The sequence below is a fragment of the Chaetodon auriga genome, chromosome 7 (assembly GCF_051107435.1).
Source record: "Chaetodon auriga isolate fChaAug3 chromosome 7, fChaAug3.hap1, whole genome shotgun sequence".
In the NCBI taxonomy this organism is placed as follows: Eukaryota; Metazoa; Chordata; class Actinopteri; order Chaetodontiformes; family Chaetodontidae; genus Chaetodon; species Chaetodon auriga.
In genome coordinates this window covers 11,385,166-11,404,670 of record NC_135080.1, presented here as the reverse complement: position 1 = coordinate 11,404,670, position 19,505 = coordinate 11,385,166, and the positions used below count along the sequence as shown (strand labels likewise).

Sequence of the window (19,505 nt, the reverse complement as noted above, 5' to 3'; positions counted from 1 at the left end):
TTAATAAAGTGATAACTGGAATATTTGATTAGATAGCATTAATCCTTAACAGTGAGGAGTGAGTGATCTGCATAGACACAATGCTGTACGTTCAAATCACACCCCTTTGTTGCAATGGCTTATTTACTACTCAAATATGTTGACCTGCTCCCTCTCTGCTGTCCTCCACAGGTAACCGTTTCTTCCTGACCTCATTTGGTGCTCTGTATATCTCAGAAGTGCAGAAGGAAGATGCTCTGTCCACCTACCGCTGCATCACAAAGCACAAGTACAGTGGAGAGACTCGCCAGAGCAATGGAGCCAGGCTCTCTGTTATGGGTAGGTAACAAGTTACCAGGTTGACTCATATTAGTTGCTAAATGCCACTCAAAGCGTGATTATATGAGCAGGGCATTATGTTATGCAGTTCTTTTCTTCATTAGGCTTACAGTTTTATGTTTTGATTTTAAAGGACCACTCTGTGCCCTAAATAACAAGCTGGAGCCCGGAGATGGTTAGCTTAGCTTAGCATAATGACTGGAAACAAGGGGAAACAGCCAGTCATGCCAGTTCGATGTCTTTGGACAGTTAACTAGTTTCCCCTTTTTCCAGTTTTCCTGCTAAGCTAAGCTAGCCATCTGAGCAGCTTTATATTTACTGCACAGACATGAGTGATATTTACCTTCTCATCAACTGTAACAAAGCCAAAACGTCAAAAATTAAAGCACTTGTGACTCCAAATCAAAATATAATGTATGTGACGTGCTTCAACTGCAGACCCTACGGAGTCCACCCCGTCAGTGCTGGACAGTTTCCAGTCCGGTGAGGTGCAGGTGGGGCACAGTGTGGAGCTGCCCTGCATCGCATCTGGATACCCAAACCCCACCATCCGATGGCTAAAGGATGGGCGGCCGTTACCGGCAGACTCCCGCTGGACGCGTCGCATCACCGGCCTCACCATTTCCGACTTGAGGCTCGAGGACAGCGGCAACTACATCTGCGAGGTCACCAACAGCTTTGGCTCCAAGGAGGTGACAGGTCACCTCAACGTCATAGGTGGGTAAAGGACTGAGGAGCGGGTAGTAAGACAATACCAACACTCATGTCCCGCGACTCTCAGCACACAACAAAGCATCACTGATTACTTTTTCTGCCTCTTCTGACCTCCACTGTTGCACACTGACAACTACAGATGGAGCAAAAGAGTGAGATGGACAGAGGTAATGAATGTGATGTCAGGTCATGGACAGGCGCGATGGAGACATCATTTAAGCTCTGTTGGCTTTGCCCTGGCCCTGTGCCGCCTACACGCCCCCCTCCAACCCACTCTCGTCTGGGCTGAGCGTGAGCTTGATCTCTGAGGACGGCTTGTTCCCCGCTGTGCTCTCAAACCTCAGCGAGGCCTCGCTACAGCAACGGAGCAGAACAGCGGTCGTGCTGGCCTGTCGCCCTGTTTACCGAGTATTTGAGAGAGGAGAGAGAATTTCACATGGTTGTTTGTATGAATGAAAGATATGAGAGGAGGTGGTGCAGATAGAGGAGGTGGCACACTTGTGAAGAGAATGGGGGGGACGTAGAGGAGGTGGAGGTGGAATTGGAGTGCGGTTGGGAAAAGGGTGAAGTTAGCGGACACTGGACAGACTGGCCACAGGGCACATCACTGCACAAGCCACAAACCTCCTATGACAGGACATAGAAGGTGGCACAGACACACATTTAGAGACACACTTACAGCATTTGTATTTATTGCCCATGAAGAAAGTCTTACACATGCACTGTCGCTGCCTCACACACATGCTCACACACATTCAGCAGCCTCCAGCATTTAACACCAGCTGCTTTATTGCTCACTGACATTTTCTCCCCTTTCTGTCTCTGTCTCGGCTTTCCTCCCTGCTTAGCACACACACACAAACAATGGCAGAAATCATGACATACAAACAACAAATACACAAATCACAACACACAGAAATATGATTTGTGTTGCTTGGCCAGCACGGCGTAGCTCAATTCAAATTACCTTCGTTGAGCAATGCGAGACATGGGACAAGCCCGCATACACACCGACTACTGTACCTTCAATATTTCAGCAGGAACTTGAATGAGCAGGCGTGACTGACATTTCGAAAAGCATTGTTTTCTTAACTCGGCTCTACCTGGTCCATCTCCTATCTCCAGAGCCACTGCGGGTCACCTTGTCTCCCAAGAACCTGAAGACAGGGATCAGCAGTACGGTCATCCTGTCCTGTGCCGTCCAGGGTTCCCCCCACTTCATCGTGTCCTGGTACCGCAACACGGAACCTGTCCTGGCCGATCAGCACTTTTCCATCCAGGGGGCTCACAATGAGACATTGTTCATTTCCGCTGCACAAAAGAGACACTCAGGAGCTTACCAGTGCTTTGCCACGCGCAAGGGCCAGACTGCCCAGGACTTCTCCATCATACTGCTGGAAGGTGAGCACAGACAGGGGTTACCATGTTGGTGTACAATCATGAGAAAGAAGGCAAAGAATGATTGGGTCTTTCTTTTTCAATCAGACAATAATTACACTTGGTTTACTTGGTTTATTACACATGGTTTAGTATTACTGATATGAAGAGTTATTTTTCCATTTGGTTCACATTCACACCTCACATCTCTTGTCCTGCTTCTCAGATGGCACGCCCCGTATTGTTGCCTCCTTCAGTGAGAGGGTGGTGGTCCCGGGCGAACCATTTTCCCTGATGTGCGCCGCCAAAGGAGCGCCTCCTCCCACCATCACCTGGACCCTGGACGATGAGCCTGTGGCCCGGGACCTGTCTCGCGTGAGAGCCAGCCAGTACACGCTGTCCGACGGCAGCACCGTGAGCCACGTCAACGTCAGCAGCCCGCAGATTCGCGATGGAGGAGTGTATCGGTGCGCCGCACGAAACTCGGCCGGTAGCGCCGAGTACCAAGCGCGCATAAACGTAAGAGGTGCCTGTCTACTTTTCAATATCAGTCATACAGAGGCTTCTCATAGCCTGACCCCTACCCCTACCCTGACCCATATCCTATCCTGTACCCTTCTATATCTCTACCTCTATCTCTGTATGTGTGTTTTGCTCTCTCATGTACTGCATATGTTTTTACTTTTTCTCTTCTTTTTTTCAGTTTTTACACTTCTATGTTTTAATATCTGCAACTTTGCAGCTGTTTTGTTCCTCCAGCAGCCCATGTAGCGTATGTTGTCTCTCTCATTCTGTCTTTCCGTCATGCAGTCTTTCTCCACAAGCTTACAGCTCTATTGTCTCACTTACTGTAAATCTGCAGATGTGTGCACACATATACTTACATATGACCACATAAAGAAAACAAATACGCCTACTCCTCCACCTACTGTGCATACCCGTAAATCCCCTCACATGCACACACATAGACATGTTTGCAGGCAAACAAAATGTTAAAATGGAGAGATTGTAGCTTCACATATGGAGATGGGAGGCTAAAGGAGAGGATGTTAGACAAATGGATGAAGAAACTTTAGAAGAGAAAGAAACAGATGGCCAGAGATGGAGGGAAGAGAGAGAATAGATGAAATGAGAGAAGAGGAATGATGAGGAGTGCTAGTGTCTGGTGGGGGGAGTGATGGTGAACTCTGGTGACAGGACTGGTGATGTCACTGTCGTTGGAGACGACAAGGGTGAGGAGTGACACCGATGGACAGGGCTGTATCTCTCTCTCTCTCTCTCTCTCTCTCTCTCCCTCTCTCCCTCTCTCTCTCTCTCTCTCTCTCTCTGAGATGTGTAGTTGTGACATGTGAGTCTGCTCTAAGGAGACATGCCAGAATGATCATTGGAGTGAGAATGAGCCCCATTGCCAGAGAGCTTCATCTGTATATGCAGCACAAATTGACACAAATACAGCCAATACACACACACACACACACACACACACACACACACACACACACACACACACATGCATAACCACATATACCACACATAACACACTGGTATGCTTATCCACTCACTGAAATGTGATACACTCTGCGAGGGGCCAACAGCAAAAATACTGAGCCACCTAGACATAGTTGAACCCACATGCACGTGAATACTGTATTCGTGTTTGTGTGTGGCAGCTTGTGTGTGTGTCTGTGTGTGTCTGTGTGTGTCTGTGCAACGGTGCTACTGAATAATACATCTTTCACTCGTCAGAACTTCAAAGCTCAGCGCACGCTGAGAAAGGGAGGAAAGCGAAAGAGAGGGAGAGAAGTGAGGGTAGGAGGGCTGGAAGGAGAGACAAAAACAAAGATACAAGACGAACAATGTGAGAAGGTCAGAGAAGAAGTGAAGGATGATTGAGTGATAGCTCCCAGTGTCTTCCAGTCATGCTAAACACATTTTGTGTCCGTCTGACTGTCTGTCTGCCTGCCTGCCCACAGCCTTCAGTCTCTGTCTTCTGGCAATGATACATAGCCAGCATATTGAGGCAGTCAAGCTTTATTTTTATTATTTTTTTTTTTTTTTAGGACATCATTCACAGTCATTTTGTTCCAGTTAGTCTACCAATCACATCTTCTAGTCACTATTTCTCAGTCTCACAGCCACTATACTACTTCTATACTATAGCCCATGTAATATGACCTTCAGCATGTTCTTAGCTGAAATGTTGGCATGTTTGTTGGTTAGAACACAAAGAAAAGCGTCACACTATGCAAACATGAGAAATGCACAGCACTTTCTCGATTCCCCACAGTGAATAAAAAGTGCATTGCACATATGTAGACACCAACAATCCATGATTAGGCTGTTAAAGCTGATGAGTTCTCTATTGGAGGGCTGCAACAGACTGAGGATCCTGCAGATCCTGCAGCACCCAACACAAATGTGGCAGGTGGCAACAAAACAGGAAATGAATATATGAAAATACAGTATGATGCTCTGTTATTATCGGGCTTCCCCATCAGTGTAAATGCGCCGCCTTCCAGTAAAGTGAAAGCCTTTAAATAAAGTTAAGTGTCAGTTTAGTTTTCCTCCGTTTCACCCACTCACTTTCCCTCTCTCTGTTACTCTCTTTTTAGACTGCTTGTGTCGGTTACATTAAATGTTGTTTTTTTCAAATGTCAGGAACATTAAATGAAATTGCCATCACTAATCCAATCTGACCCATAAACAGTAGCATTATCGCTGCTGCTCTGAAGTCTGGCATTCCTGTATTACTGCATTTGGTTTGTGTTTGGTAGTGGAGGAAACAGCATGAACTCTCAGAAAAACAGGACCACAATCCACAACATTTTCATCAACTTTTTTCTTCCGTCTGCCCGAAGATGAAACTTTCTAACTTTTAAAAGCACTGGATTACTTTTCAGTTCACATCTTATAAAGGTAGCTTAATAAACAGCTGAGTAGCTTTATTCCTTTAGACTTAAAAATCCACAATGACCTACATGTGTCTGGAACGGGCTGAAGAGATTTTCATGAGAAAGCAGTTGCGTGTGGGTGGGCAGCAGTGGGATGTCTCATCTGGGCAGTAATGGTCAGAAACTGAGCAGGTACTCCTCCAGAAAAGCTTTCTTTTTAACATCAAGACATTCTAACCTCTCTCTCTTCCTATACCCCTACATCCTTTTTTTCCTCTTCTGTCCCTTCCCTTCTCCCCAACTCCCTTCCCGATCACCCCTCCCCTTTATTCCTAAAATTCCACGACCCGCTTCTGACACCATCAACTAATGATCTTCTCCTTTTCCCCTCTCTCTCTTCTTCCTCTCCATCTCTCTCCCTCTGCCCATCAGGTCCTCCGAGGATTCGGCCTATGAAGAACATCACTGCAGTGGCAGGAAGAAACACTTTCATCAACTGCCGTGTGATTGGGTACCCTTATTACTCAATCAACTGGTACAAGGAGGGGCTTCTGCTGCCTGATAACCATCGCCAGGTGGAGTTCGCTTTTTTCATTTCTGCTTAAAGACAGTAAAAGTACATGAAGACATAAAGCAAATCAGGGGAACTTCTTTGTGCATCAGCAGTGGCCACATTTCAATCTAAGCATCATCTGACTGAACATTTTATCATACGAAGAAGACTGAATGTAATGCTGCTCATGTCTGTTCAGGTGGTGTACGAGAATGGGACTCTGAAGCTCAGCGATGTCCAGAAGGGGATGGACGAGGGGGCCTATGTCTGCAGCGTGCTCATCCAGCCACAGCTGTTCATCACGCAGACTGTCTATGTCACCGTCAAAGGTCAGTCACAGGGCTGAAGTGACAGCTTTGTCCAAGAGTTTCACTGGTTTTTGTGGCTTGGATGGAGAGTCACATGTCTCTGAAAGAGCACACAGAGCATAATAGTATGAGGTGGATATGCTGCAAGTAAACCGACACATTAGCAGTGATTTAACCGAGTCTGGCTTTGTTTTACTGGGTTGACTCGGAAAAAAATTATGAATGCAAAAGGTGGGGATTATAAGAGGGATGGAGCGTGAGTAAGACTGGTTTGTAGCAGGATGATGTGAGGAAAACATAGTGAGAGGAAAGAAGAAAGCTGTATGCGTTGCCTTTAATAACCCCTGATTAAGGGGCGGAGTGGCCCAGTGCGCTCTCTCAACCACTCAGCAATTACAGAGAGCAGGAGTGCTATTGTATAAGGTTTGTGTGTGTGTGTGTGTGTGTGTGTGTGTGTGTGTGTCTGTGTGTGTGCCATCCGCATGCATATATGTGTGTGAATGACAAAGTGTGTGTGTGTGTTCTGTATATATTCTGCATGTCAGCCTGTATGTTATTTCGCTCTGCTCTCTGCGGCGATAGCATGACATGTTTGTTTTAGGAAGTTGTCGGGTGTGAGTGTGGGTTGTGTGCATTTTGACTTGACATTAGCAGATGTGTGTAACTTGTGGTGGTCTTTGTAGTGTTTGCGTGCACATGGGCGTGCGTATGTGTGCATGTGCTGCACGTGGGTGTAGGTATGTGCTTGTATGAATGTGTGCTCGTCATGTCTCTGATTTAATTAGATGAATTTTAACGAGGCCCAGATTAAATCCCCCAGATGTCTCAGCTGTAACCCCCCCCCCCACTACCACCACCACCACCACCACCATCCTCTCCTCCTCCCCCATTCCAAACCACCGCCATCACCTCCGCCGCTCTCCATAGCAACACCGTTCTTCCCCCTGCGGATGGGGCTCTAATTAGAGCAGCTATTATGGGCTGGCTTTAGCAGGGCAGGGTGGGTTGGAGTGGAGGGGTTGGCAGGGGGCACAGGCGGCTGCAGAGTGGGTAGTGGGCTAGTAGGCCAGGCTGCGGGGGTGTGGAAGCTTTGGGGGTCTGGGCTTAGATGACAGGCTGAAGAAATCAGACAGAAAGATAGACCGCGAGTTTACCAAATCATCCTGTCAGGTGAAAATAACACATTCTGAACCCATCTCGCTCTGTCTCTTTCTCTCCCTCCTCTATCTTTCTCACCCCACCTCATCTCCCTCTACGTCACTCACTCTCCCACCTCATGTCCTTTGGATGCCCCCGAAACATCAAATCTGTGTGTCTACCCATATTCTCCCTGGTTCTTCACATCTGACTTTCTCTCTTTTCTCTATCCTTCACTTATTCATATCTGCCTCAAATCTCTGTCTTCACCTCTTATTCACCCCGCTCATTTAAACAACCCTCTAACTGTTTTCATTCATCTTTTTTTCTTTATTTCCATTCCCTCTTTGCCTTATTCTGTCTTCTCTTTATCTACCCTTTATTTCACCCTGTTGCCTGTCCTTGCCTTTTTCTTTCCCCCACTCTCCTTTTCATCATATATTTCCTTGACTTGATCTGTCTGCTCTATCTCTTTTCCTTATCTTCTTTTATCTCATTTCACTATTTTCCCCTTAATTACTTTGTCTCCACTGCATTTCTATTTACTCTCCCTTCCTCTCTACCATCTTACGCTCTATCACTCCCCTTCCTTCTCCTCCTCCTTCTCTTCCTCTCTCAGTTCCTCCACTGATCCAGCCGTTTGACTTTCCGCCGACTTCCATCGGTAAGTTGATGTACATCGCCTGCGTGGTGTCATCTGGAGACATGCCCATACGCATCACGTGGCGCAAGGACGGCCAGGAGATCGTGGCCTCCTCGGGCATCACCATCGACACAAAGGAGTTCATGAGCTCCCTCCAGATATCCAAGGTGTCGCTCAAACACAATGGCAACTACACCTGCATTGCCAGCAATGACGCTGCCACTGTCAGCACAGAAAGGCAGCTCACAGTTACAGGTAAGAAAGGAAGGAGGTGAGAGAAAATGGAGACAATGAAAGTGATATTTATAAAGGCTTGAAGGGGAAAGGGGGTTGTTTTAAATAAAGTTAGATGACTTGAAAGATTAAAAACTGTTTGGTCAAAATCAAGGCAACAGTGGCTTATACATCCCGACTCTTAGTCTATTGTTATGTGTATCGCCCCCGCAACACTTGATCCTTTGCTTCCCATAATGCAACTCAGTAGCATATTTAATGAGACCCTCCTTGCCTAGTGAAAACCTGCATACTGTATTTCAACCTTAACAACCTCCTGTTTGTAACACAAGCTTTCTGTTGAGCTCAGTGCCTGACTCATTTTCTCAGACTTCCCACAGAAGTGACTGTAGAACCGGCTGTGGAGAACTTCCCGTAACTAGTACATTGACTTTGTCATGCAAAACCAGCACAAGTGGAACGTTACCAAGTACTTCTGCTCAAGTATTTATCAAGCATTTTTTTGGGGCTTGACTCTAATGGAAATAAACAAAGCTTTGCACATATGTAGGTCCAGTCCAATGCCAAACTTCCTCAATTGGCATTATTGGCTAATTGGCCTGATGATGGCGCTACAGCAACAGTCCAAACTTTGAAACTTCATAACAAGGCAGTCACACTTTCCACAAAGTCCTGTCCTCCGCCCAGATCAAAAATTAAAATGTACATTAAAATGCTTTACTGTAATAATTTACTGTAGTGAGGTCAATTTCAGAATTTTGTCTAAAAAAAAATGACTTTTTGACAGTATTTTTAATTCTACCTCATGTAAACTATTGCAGTTGACGGAAATATGGCAAAATTTCCATTTTTTCAAAATTTGAAATAGGCCATCTTTAAACATCAAGTTGTCACTTATGGAGCAATTAATCTGGATGAAGAACATAAACTCTGAATTTTGTCTTGAAAACTGAATTTTTGACTCAGCCGTTCCATCCAGCTCGTCGATTGCTATGTCGTCGTGTGAAGCCATCTGTGGTTCTTCACTTGTCAGGGAGCTCATTGAGTTCATTACTTGCTTGTGGTTTCAAGGTTGTGAGCAGTGAACAGTTCTTCTTTATCAAGGAGGGATTTTGAATGCAGGACTCAAAAGGGGTATTTTTACATTATTGTACTGGTACTTTTTCGAAAGTAAATAGTCTGAATCCCTCGTCCATCACTGAAAATCAATGGAATGTCCCTTTGACTGGATCCTGCATTCATTAGACTTGATTATAATGAAAATAGCAAATGAAAAGCTTCGGTTTAGTGGTACAGCAGTACTCTTGGTCATGTATTGACTTGACTTCTGGCCAAGCAGGAAATGTAAAATGTGGTTCCAGTTTGGGAAAGAAGTCTTTTCATGAACTTCTGATCTCGTCTTTCTCCAGTGCCTCCTCGGTTTGTAGTGCAACCCAACAACCAGGATGGGATCTATGGGAAAGCAGGGATCCTAAACTGTTCTGTCGATGGATACCCTCCTCCTAAGGTCATGTGGAAGCATGCCAAAGGTACACTAGGTACATAACCCATCTTTCATTCTTTATCTATGTACTGTGATGCGTCTCTGTCGGCTTTTCTTTGTCCATTGTCACATTCATAGGTCCATACTACCTGAAGTACATTTGATTACAATGTAGGGATCATCAGTGACCGCGCAATTCATTCTAATCTTCTCTGTCTTTCCATTCAGCTGGTATTGGGAATCCGCAGCAGTACCACCCTGTGCCTCTGACGGGCCGTATCCAGATCATGAATAATGGCTCTCTGCTCATCAGACATGTCCTGGAAGAGGATCGTGGCTTCTACCTCTGTCAGGCGTCCAACGGCGTAGGCTCAGACATCAGCAAGAGCATGGTCCTCACCGTTAAGAGTGAGTATACAAACTGGCACAGCCTAATGTGGCAGAGTTTTTCACGGCACAGATGACTGCAGTGAGGCCATCTAGGATGCTCCAGTGCGCCTGCTTTATCAGTCATAACGCACACACACTCGCTAACTGTGTCAAATCAATGGGCCGGCGCGCACTGCTCTCCCTGTGCTCCGTGGGCACGAACACACACTCACACACATATGTGCACCCTGATGAATTGGCGGTGCAAAGGTGACCGTGGGCATAAGAGCAAGACAATAAAGTGCAGTGAGAGAGAGAAGTGTGCGCGCATGTGCTTGTGTGTGATAGGCAGTGAGAAAGCGAGCAAGCGAGCGATTGATCTTTTGACTCTTGGGATCTGTCTACAGACCATCAAAAACACTTTGAGCTTAATCATTATCTGCAATCAATCTCTCCATCCGGCCCTCGCTGTCAGTAACACCCTGTGTAATGCAAGGTGAAAATGCATCGGGAAAATGTGTATGCACACACATGCAGACTGTCAACATCAAGTATTGCATGTAGTAGTAGCATGCAGTACCATGACCTTACAGAACAGCTATACCCACAAAACAGATGTTAGCGCTTTATCTCTGGCTCCTTTTGACACACAGACACATATAAGCAGGTGCACATAAATACAACCACTAGTTTCACCATGTTCTGCTATCACAGGATCGCCCCCCTCTCCCTCCCCCTTTCTCTCCCTCTCTCTCTCTCTCTCTCTCTGTCTCTCCCTCCTTCTTTCCCTCTCTCCTCTTCTGGTGTTAGTGTTATTGATTGAACCGTTCCTCTCCTCTGCCTCCCTCAATTCTGTCTGTTTCGCTCAGCGGAGAGGGAGGAAAAGAGGAAAAGAGGGAGGGTGAGATGAATAAGTGATGAAAACAAAACACCAGAACCCTCCTCAGATCGGTATTGTGTGTGTGTGTGTGTGTGTGTGTGTGTGTGTGTGTGTGTGTGTGTGTGTGTGTCGGCCAGAGAAGATTGAGTGTGTGAGTGGTCTTGTATATAGAGTGTGCACAAAGGTAGAGTGTATCATTTTCGCCTCTTCATTCACCTAGACCCCAGTGTTAACTATTGGAGAATGAGAGCAGAGGTTTATTGACTTTACCTCATTGACCATAGCTCTTCATAACTCTCCTGCAATGGAAGTTGGCTACTCTGAACTCCACCTTTTTAACCGCCAGCAGTCCTGCCCTTCTCCTCTCTGCTCGTCCACTCCTTTCTCCCTTTCCACCTAAACCCTGCTTAATATCCACTTGCTCTCTCTCTTTCCTTCTCCCTCTTTTATCCTCTGCCTTCTAATATCCCTCTCATCAATCTGTTTACCGTCACCGTGTCTCCCCGCTTCCTCCCAATTTGTCCTCACCTTCTCCTCATCTCACACTCCATTTCCCTTCTCCTTCCAGTCCCAGCGATGATCACCAGTCACCCCAACACCACCATGGCTAAGAAGGGTCACGTGAAGGAGCTGAACTGCACAGCCAGGGGAGAATGGCCCATCATCATCCGCTGGGAGAGAGGTGACACGGTCATTGACCCTGACCGCAACCCCCGGTACTCCATTACCACGAGTCCCAATGAGAAGACGGACGAGGTGCTGTCCACACTCAAGGTAAGAAACACTTGAAATACATTAAGATAGCAATGGATTTATGCTGACAATGGTTTGTGGAATAAGGGTGACATCAAGCATAGTTCATTAACATATCAGGAAGTGTGTTATAGGTTGTTAAAGGCTGGTAACAATCATGGCCTCTCTAATTGTTTTAACATGTTCCTCCCACCACAACATACCATCAGCATCTCCTCAAAGGACACTGGTCTTCATCTCAGGGACATGCAAGTGTGTATATACAGCAGCCTAACATGTAATGTGAAGAAAAGATGATGTCTCCTTTTAAATTAAATCCATGTTTCTGGACAAACCAAAAGTCACCATGTCATGATTCTGCTCCACCACACCATGGTGGTCATGGCGGCCGCAGGGCTGCCTCTACTGCGTTTAAATGTGAGGTGCTTCAGGCAGCTGTTGATGCCTGGTGATGCAGTGTTTTTGGATGATGATACTAAGAGAGGGTCACTGGTAACAAGTAGTACCAAAGGAACCTGGTGATGTAAAAAGGAGCTGCACCAGATTCATGACAACTTGAATGCTTTGGTGTCTGTAAACCTAGTTTGACAATGTGGCCAACTCAGATGAAGTGATTTCAGATGGAACACATACATATCATTTTCAAATAACTGCATAGGTAGTTAATCATCTGGAAGGGAAGGCATCCATAGAATGTGTGTAAGCAATTATGGATTGCAGTGACTGGTAAGACTCAAACAATAATCTTTTCTGCTGGTACTATTGCCATACAAGACATGGATGTAGTCTCCATGACATCACCTCTAGGTTTCTGAAGAGCCATTGTGCAGCTCAGTGGCAGTGGCTCCAGCTGTCGCCGTCTTAGCAGTGCCTGACTCCACCAAACTCCCGGCTAATACAAAATATATTTAACATCCTCCGAGTTATATAAAAGTTCATGTCCGTAGATGTCATGAATATCAATTAGCTGTGAAGACTAAAACCATTTTTTCACTTTTCACCAGGCTGTAATTGTTTGCCATTTTAATATGGAGGTCTATAGGAATTTACTCGCTTTTGGTGCTAGTGGCCATTCGAGGAACTGCAGTTTTTGGCAAGGTACAGGCAAAACATGGTTGCAGAGATCTATGAGGATGTGTAGGGCATAGTACACTTTTTTAACATTTTCAAGCAGGTGGGTGGCAAACAGGTGAATCTTGGCACCCAGAGTGCACTGTGTCACTAGATTGGTGACACTTCCACTATTGCACCTCTCCTCCCAGTGCAGTGCACGCTGAGTCACATAAATACCAAACAGGCATGACAGAGGAAAAACTCTCACCAGGCCGCTTCTCCATCACAAAGCTGTGCTTTACACAATTTGCCTGCACAAAGATAGAGTTGTTTGTCTCTGTCATATTTCTCTTTCTACCTCTCCCCCTACAGCTAAAGCCAGCAGAGCGTGAGGATTCAGTCTTCTTCTCCTGTCATGCCATCAACTCGTACGGAGAAGGACGAGGCCTTATCCAGCTCACTGTGCAAGGTAACCATTCCTGTATAAACGCATGAACTTTCCTCTTTATATTGATGGAAAGCTACACAAATCTTCCCTCTTTTCATCCAGAAATTGTTGCTGTTACTGTTTATTGTTACTACCTTCTGTTGCTTTATCTTACCTCCCTCCCTTTGTTCACTCCCTCTCTTTTAAATCCTCAGAGCCCCCAGACCCTCCAGAGTTGGAGGTGCGAGAGGTGAAAGATCGCAGTATGAATCTCCGGTGGACACAGAGATTTGATGGAAACAGCGTCATTACCTCATACGACATTGAGTATAAGAACAAGACAGGTAGGCAGAAAATAAAGATGCGAAAGTGAACCTGACATTGGAATAATATGCTAAACTGTTAGTGCTTCTTTTCTTTATTTGAAACGCTACAGAACAGGCTGACATTGACTGTCAATGCCAAAATGCTACATTTTTCAAGAATTTTATTTTCCTTTTCTGTGGGAAGATTACAGAGAAAAAATAAGGCTTAATATTGAGTAGTACAAATATACATTACCAATCTCCAAGTAAATCAAGAAGTGTTTTTTTTGTACTATTATTATCTTCTTGTTTTTGTCAGATTCCTGGGAGCTGAAGCACGCCACTCGAAACATCTCCCCCACCAACAATCAGGCCAACATAGTGGACCTTCACCCTGCCTCCGTTTACAGCATCCGCATGTACTCCTACAACGCCATAGGCAAGAGCGAGGCCAGCAAGGAACTCACCATCAGCACAGAGGAAGCGCGTAAGCATTTGGCAGCACTGCTTTTTACTAATGTGAATATGAGCAAATATTTCCATTTTGCTTGTTGTATTAGCTGCTGCGTCTGTGCCGACACGGCTGTCCTTGAATAAGTATTTTGTATTGAAAGTCTATCTCAATGAAAGCAAGGAAAAAAAAAAAACCTTTGAAAGTTGTACTCTAGAATATTTCAGGGCCATGAGACTTACTGGAAACATGAAAGCCACAGAATATTTGTTGACATTAGCAAAATGCCTCTGCCTAAACCCTCTGTGTGTCTCTCCCTTTCTCTGCAGAGCCCGATGGTCCTCCCATGGATGTCATCCTGCAGCCGGTGACCTCTCAGAGCATCAGGGTAACCTGGAAGGTAAAGTATTTGAGCTGTCTGCCCTCTGAACAGCTCCTGTGCTTCTGTGTTATCTCACTTTATCACATTTTGCTGCCTGCAAAGTAACCTAATGTTTGTTGTCCTGATTCGTTTTGGATGCATTTGGTTCTGGGAGGTGGCTAAAAAGTCATGCACCGAACATGAGGGAGTAGATGATTCTGATGTCTTCTTTCCGTTTTCCATTCTCCAGGCTCCCAGGAAGGAGCTGCAGAACGGGGTGATCCGGGGTTACCAGATCGGTTACAGAGAGAACGGCCCCGGCAGTAATGGCCAGTACAGCATTGTGGAGATGAAGGCCACCGGCGACAGTGAGGTCTACACCCTGGACAACCTGAAGAAGTTTGCCCAGTATGGTGTGGTTGTCCAGGCCTTCAACAGAGCCGGCACAGGGCCATCTAGCTCAGAGATCAATGCTACGACACTGGAAGACGGTGAGGATCACAATAAACAACACACATATCTCGGCATGTATGAAAAGGGCCAGTAATACAGGAATTAGGTTAAACAGCGTGGTTATTATATAGAGTGTGAGAGCAGTCTGTCAGACCTACTGTATGAAATATCATCCTCTGTCTGTTTTGGCTTTGATTCATAGTCACTGCACTTTTTCTGTTGCCATTGTTCTTTTGGCACTCTCGCTGTCTGATCTGTGTCAAATCATGCCATGCTTTGTAACCTAAAATTACTACATTCTCTCTATTCTTTAAACACGGATGAATGTTGGCTGCTGGAATCCAAACACGTTTTACAAATACCAAGGACACACATGGTCTCATTCATACACGTACACATTCAGCAGCACTGCAGAGAGGACTGAGTGATGTGGAGATACTGCCGTGCATCCTGATGGCTCGCGGGTAGCTGGGCCAAACATTCAGTGAGTGAATAAATGAGTGAATGAACTGGAAAAGCACTTAGGGAGCAAAAACCTCCTCCTAGGCTGCACAATCCCGACCAAAGTTTAGACATGTTTAAATTGCATCTGGCTGTGAGTGTGCAAGGAAATGCAGAGACAGTCATCGGATGCATGTGCCAGATTATTTTAATCATTCGGGGGACTGCAGTAGTAGCAGAATAGCAGAATTGTTCCGTCCTGCAAAAGCAGAACTTTTTCTTTTACAGATCTGAACCTAACCTCTTGTCCGATCCCGGTGAAATCTGCAGTTTGTTTGTGGATTTACAAAAGCTATAATTTACCAGGCAATGCAACTTTTCCTTTTATTCATGTCTTGTGAAGCAGTATTTTCTAAGCGGGCCACATTAATTGACTTTTGGCCACCAAGGAGCAGGAGAAATCCACAACGAGCTGACAGATGCTAACACAAAAACTCTAATAAATACCTTTAAAAGAAAAACTTTGGTACAGTATTCCTCCATTTTTTTCTCTGTAATCTTGATGAGCCGCAGTTTAAAAAACACCGCGACAGTTTTTTCGGCACATGCCATCTCTCTCACTCTCTATCATACATCATTCACAGTTTTTCTCCTAATACAAACAAGTACACACACACACACACATACGTCACATACATACTTGTCCACCCAGTGAACAGTTGGCTGAGCCCCATTGGTCCAGAGCAGACAGAGCCCTCCAGTTCTTCCCTGTGGCTGTCACCGTGGCGACAGTGATATTGATGGCCATTATGATAATAGTGATAACAACAAGCATACTAAAAATAATTATAATTAGCTTGTCTCTCTGTCTGCCTCTCTCTCTCTCGTTCCCTCTGCTAGCTTCCTGCTGTAATTATCCACAGCTGAGCGCATTGTCTCTCTGCTCCCTCTTTTCATCTTTTTCTGCCCTTCCCTTGCTCCCCTTGCTTTTAACTCTCTTCCTCCCTTCCTCCCTTCTTCCTCTGCCCCTCCGTCTCCTCCCCCCGTAGCCCCAGTCCACAACTGCCTTTCATTATGCTCCTATATTCCCCCATCTTTTGTTTCTCCAAACTTGTGCACTTATTTATGGAAGGCTATTTTGTTTTATCATGCTTTTTTTCTTTTCCCCTCATTTATCTGCCTTCCATCATCTGTTTAACCCTACAGAAGCCCGAATGCCTGCAATTTAGAGGCACTTGAAGCTGCTCACCTTTTCGTTCCCGTCCTCTTTCAGTTATTATTTCTTCTCCCGTAAAGGTGTGACTGTGAAGGGAGGCTATGTTTTGTTGCCTTCTAATTATTTAGACGTGGAGCCTAAAGGTTTATTCATGCAAAACCCTGTTTCGGTTTTCTAATCCTCCTCTCTCCTTTCCCTCCCTTCCTCCGTCCTCCTCCCCACCTCCTCTCTCTTCACCAGCTGCAGAGAAATTCCCTGGTGGACTTGGCCTGGTCTCTCCCTTTTTCTTTGCTCTCTGTCTTTCAGTCGCCTCTCCTCCTTCCTCTCTTCCTGCCCCTCCTTCTCTCACAAGTTGACTTCTGTTCATCGTCAACAGTGTGCGTTATTCAAAGCCTGAAAGACTAATGGTCAGCGGTAGCCAATAGAAGAGACACCTGGTCTGGCGGAGACAGAAGGAGGCTTGTACAGAGAAAGAGAGATGGTGGTTGTAGAGATGGTCCTATACATCAGGCTGGACGCATGTCCTGAGCTCTTTATCTATCGCTAGCCTGTTTACTGACTTCAGGTTTGATATGGAAATGCCTTTTAGGGTTTCAGAGAGAGTTTATTTATTTATTTAACAGCCAGCCAGCACAGTCCTGGTCATGAGTCAATGGCAGCCTTTGCTTTAACATAAAAAGCACAATTTTTTACAATTAACCAACTGCAAGATGGACCAGTTGTTACAAACGCTCACTGTGCAGCGAAACCTTGTTCAATGCTGCAGAACTTTATTTAGTTTTAGCGGAAATCCAAAATATTCATAGATACCAAATTTGTCAGGCTTAGTTTGGGGAAATGCTTGTTAAATGACACAAAATACATGCATTTGTAGGAATGTTGCAGCCATGAGAAACTTGGGTTTGAATACTTCACTCAGTTAGTTTCAGTGAAGAGTTAGAACAGCTGAGTTTTCCGACCTTAAAGCTGCTTAAAGGTGAATTTAAAACCCCTTAAACCTCCTCGACCTGTTGGAAGGCCAGATCCTTCAATGAACATACCTGTTCTATGGAATTAAACTGAAATACATCCGCTTATATACATGCAGATACATGTTTTAGATAAGTTATCTTACCCTTTCTCCTCTCTCTCTCTCTCTCTTTGTCTTCAGTGCCCAGCCAGCCTCCTCAGAATGTGCGAGCCATTTCTGTAACATCAGACGAGGCAGTCATCACATGGGCCGAGCCCCCCAGGATGACGCTGCATGGCGTATTGAAGGGATATCGTGTTGTGTTCTGGGCTGTCTTCCCGGATGGAGGTGAGTGGAGTGTGTCTGTTGTTGTTCTCATATCACAAATCACATTTCAGTCCTTGGTCTGATCTCTGTGTCCTTTTTATTCCTCAGAATGGGGTGAAATGCAAAACATCACCACCACCAAAGAGCAGGTGGAGCTCAGAGGCCTGGAGAAGTTCACCAACTACAGTATCCAGGTGCTGGCCTACACCCAGGCTGGAGACGGGGTCCGCAGCAACGTCCTGTATATCCAAACCCGTGAAGACTGTGAGTCCACGTTTTGGTAGATGCTACCGCATGTAATGACCTGACCTGCAATAATATGTCATTTGCTTTGACCACACCTTTGGGCAGGTCTAAGGGTTTTTGTTCTTGGTTTAGGCTGCAGTGTGGGAGGCAGAGAGCCGGGGGCTAGAGGGGGGGTCTATGTAAGGCTGAGGTTGCTGATTAAAGCCTCTTTGTGCTCTGATGTGCCATTACCAGTGCTAATGAGAATTAAGAAGCCAAAAAGTGTGTGTGTGTGTGGTTAAGAAGCCTAAGGGTGTGGGTCTCTGCGTGTGAATATTTGGAAGTGTCGGCGGGGGTTAAGTGTGTGTGTACATGTGTACAATGTCTTAGCGTTGGTGGGCGCGCACGGGTGCATGTGTGTGTACATGCGCTATTGTTTGTGTGCAAGTCTAGCTCAGCACCCAGCACAAGGAGAGGGATTAATTCTTTGTGGCTTAAAGAGAATTAATTTTGTGCTTACACTGGCGGGCTGTGGATTACATCCGTATCCGCCTCTCCTCTCCCTCCCTGGGGCCAGGCAGAGGAGGAGGCAGGCGTCTGGAGATGGAGAAAATGAGGGAGAGAGGGAGCACAGGAGAGAGTGGGAGGAGGCGGTGCGGGGGGGGGGGGGGGCAGAAATTCTAAGAAGTGTCATTTCAGAAAAGGCCTTTATTCTCTGTTCCTCACTGTATCTCCATTTTATGAGCTGGCCTCGCTGCGATAGCTCTTCAAATATGTGTGTTGCGTTAGTCTTTGAGTGTGTGTGTGTGTGTGTGTGTGTGTGTGTTTATCAGGGGCAAGCTGAGTGTCTCCTCTCCCCTGATGCGGGTTGACACTGTGTCCAGGGGCAACCTCTTCACATACGTTCAACGTTCTCCGTCTCTCTCGGCCTCTGCCTTCCCTTTGCCCTCAGTTCCGTCTGCAGCATATGGAAACGTGTTTGCAGTGAAATTGTGCAAGCAGACAGTTCTCAGCCTGCCTTTCTCTGCCTCTGTGTCCTAGACACAAAGACAGTAGACAGTAAGCATAAGCAGCGAAGAAGACCGAGATTCATTATTCAATTCCTTTTCCTATGATGTCTGCTTCTCTCAGGATGTTCTGACCTTCTTGGTGTTCATAATCCGCTATGCTACAGCAAGAAACTTAACTTTAGATCTTAAAGATGTTGTCATTTCAGCCCTGACAAAAACAAATACATCAAAATAATACATGAATCCCTGATACATCATTGGCTGCAGTACACCATGTGAACGCTCAACCCTCCTGGTTTTGGTGTTACCTTGTTAACATTAGCCTGATATGAAGACAGAGTGGCCATGATTACAAGTTAGCATACAGATGCAAATGGTCTTTTTAGTGGTATTGAAAGTAAACACTGTATTAATAAAGTAATAGCTGGTCAAGCAAGCAATAATGCACAATCAGCTGCCCTTACAGCAACGTGATACATGAGCGAAGGTTGATAGTGTGCACGTGTCAGGTGGGCACAGGTGCAGAGTACAAGCAGCAAACAGAGGAAAAGAGAGGTAGTGCACATTAGGGCTGCAACTAAAGAATATGTTCATTACTAAGTAGTAGAATCAATTGTTTGGTCTATA

At 45.6% G+C, this 19,505-nt stretch overlaps 1 protein-coding gene across 2 annotated transcripts in view; it reads left to right on the top strand.

Moving 5' to 3' along the window:
• The window catches only part of dscaml1 (Down syndrome cell adhesion molecule like 1), a 92,365-nt gene that overhangs the window by 58,432 nt on the left and 14,428 nt on the right, over positions 1–19,505 (top strand). Inside the window, exons 4-20 of one of the 2 annotated variants that reach the window (XM_076734446.1) lie at positions 172–318; positions 757–1,035; positions 2,158–2,433; positions 2,636–2,935; positions 5,733–5,875; positions 6,053–6,182; positions 7,918–8,196; positions 9,585–9,713; positions 9,887–10,066; positions 11,476–11,681; positions 13,086–13,182; positions 13,356–13,484; positions 13,765–13,932; positions 14,226–14,296; positions 14,508–14,748; positions 17,518–17,664; positions 17,752–17,907. In XM_076734446.1, coding sequence (XP_076590561.1) covers positions 172–318; positions 757–1,035; positions 2,158–2,433; positions 2,636–2,935; positions 5,733–5,875; positions 6,053–6,182; positions 7,918–8,196; positions 9,585–9,713; positions 9,887–10,066; positions 11,476–11,681; positions 13,086–13,182; positions 13,356–13,484; positions 13,765–13,932; positions 14,226–14,296; positions 14,508–14,748; positions 17,518–17,664; positions 17,752–17,907 — 3,078 coding nt within the window. Of the gene's footprint in view, positions 1–171; positions 319–756; positions 1,036–2,157; positions 2,434–2,635; positions 2,936–5,732; positions 5,876–6,052; positions 6,183–7,917; positions 8,197–9,584; positions 9,714–9,886; positions 10,067–11,475; positions 11,682–13,085; positions 13,183–13,355; positions 13,485–13,764; positions 13,933–14,225; positions 14,297–14,507; positions 14,749–17,517; positions 17,665–17,751; positions 17,908–19,505 lie in introns of those variants that run through there. The other variant, XR_013077374.1, reaches the window with a different exon arrangement.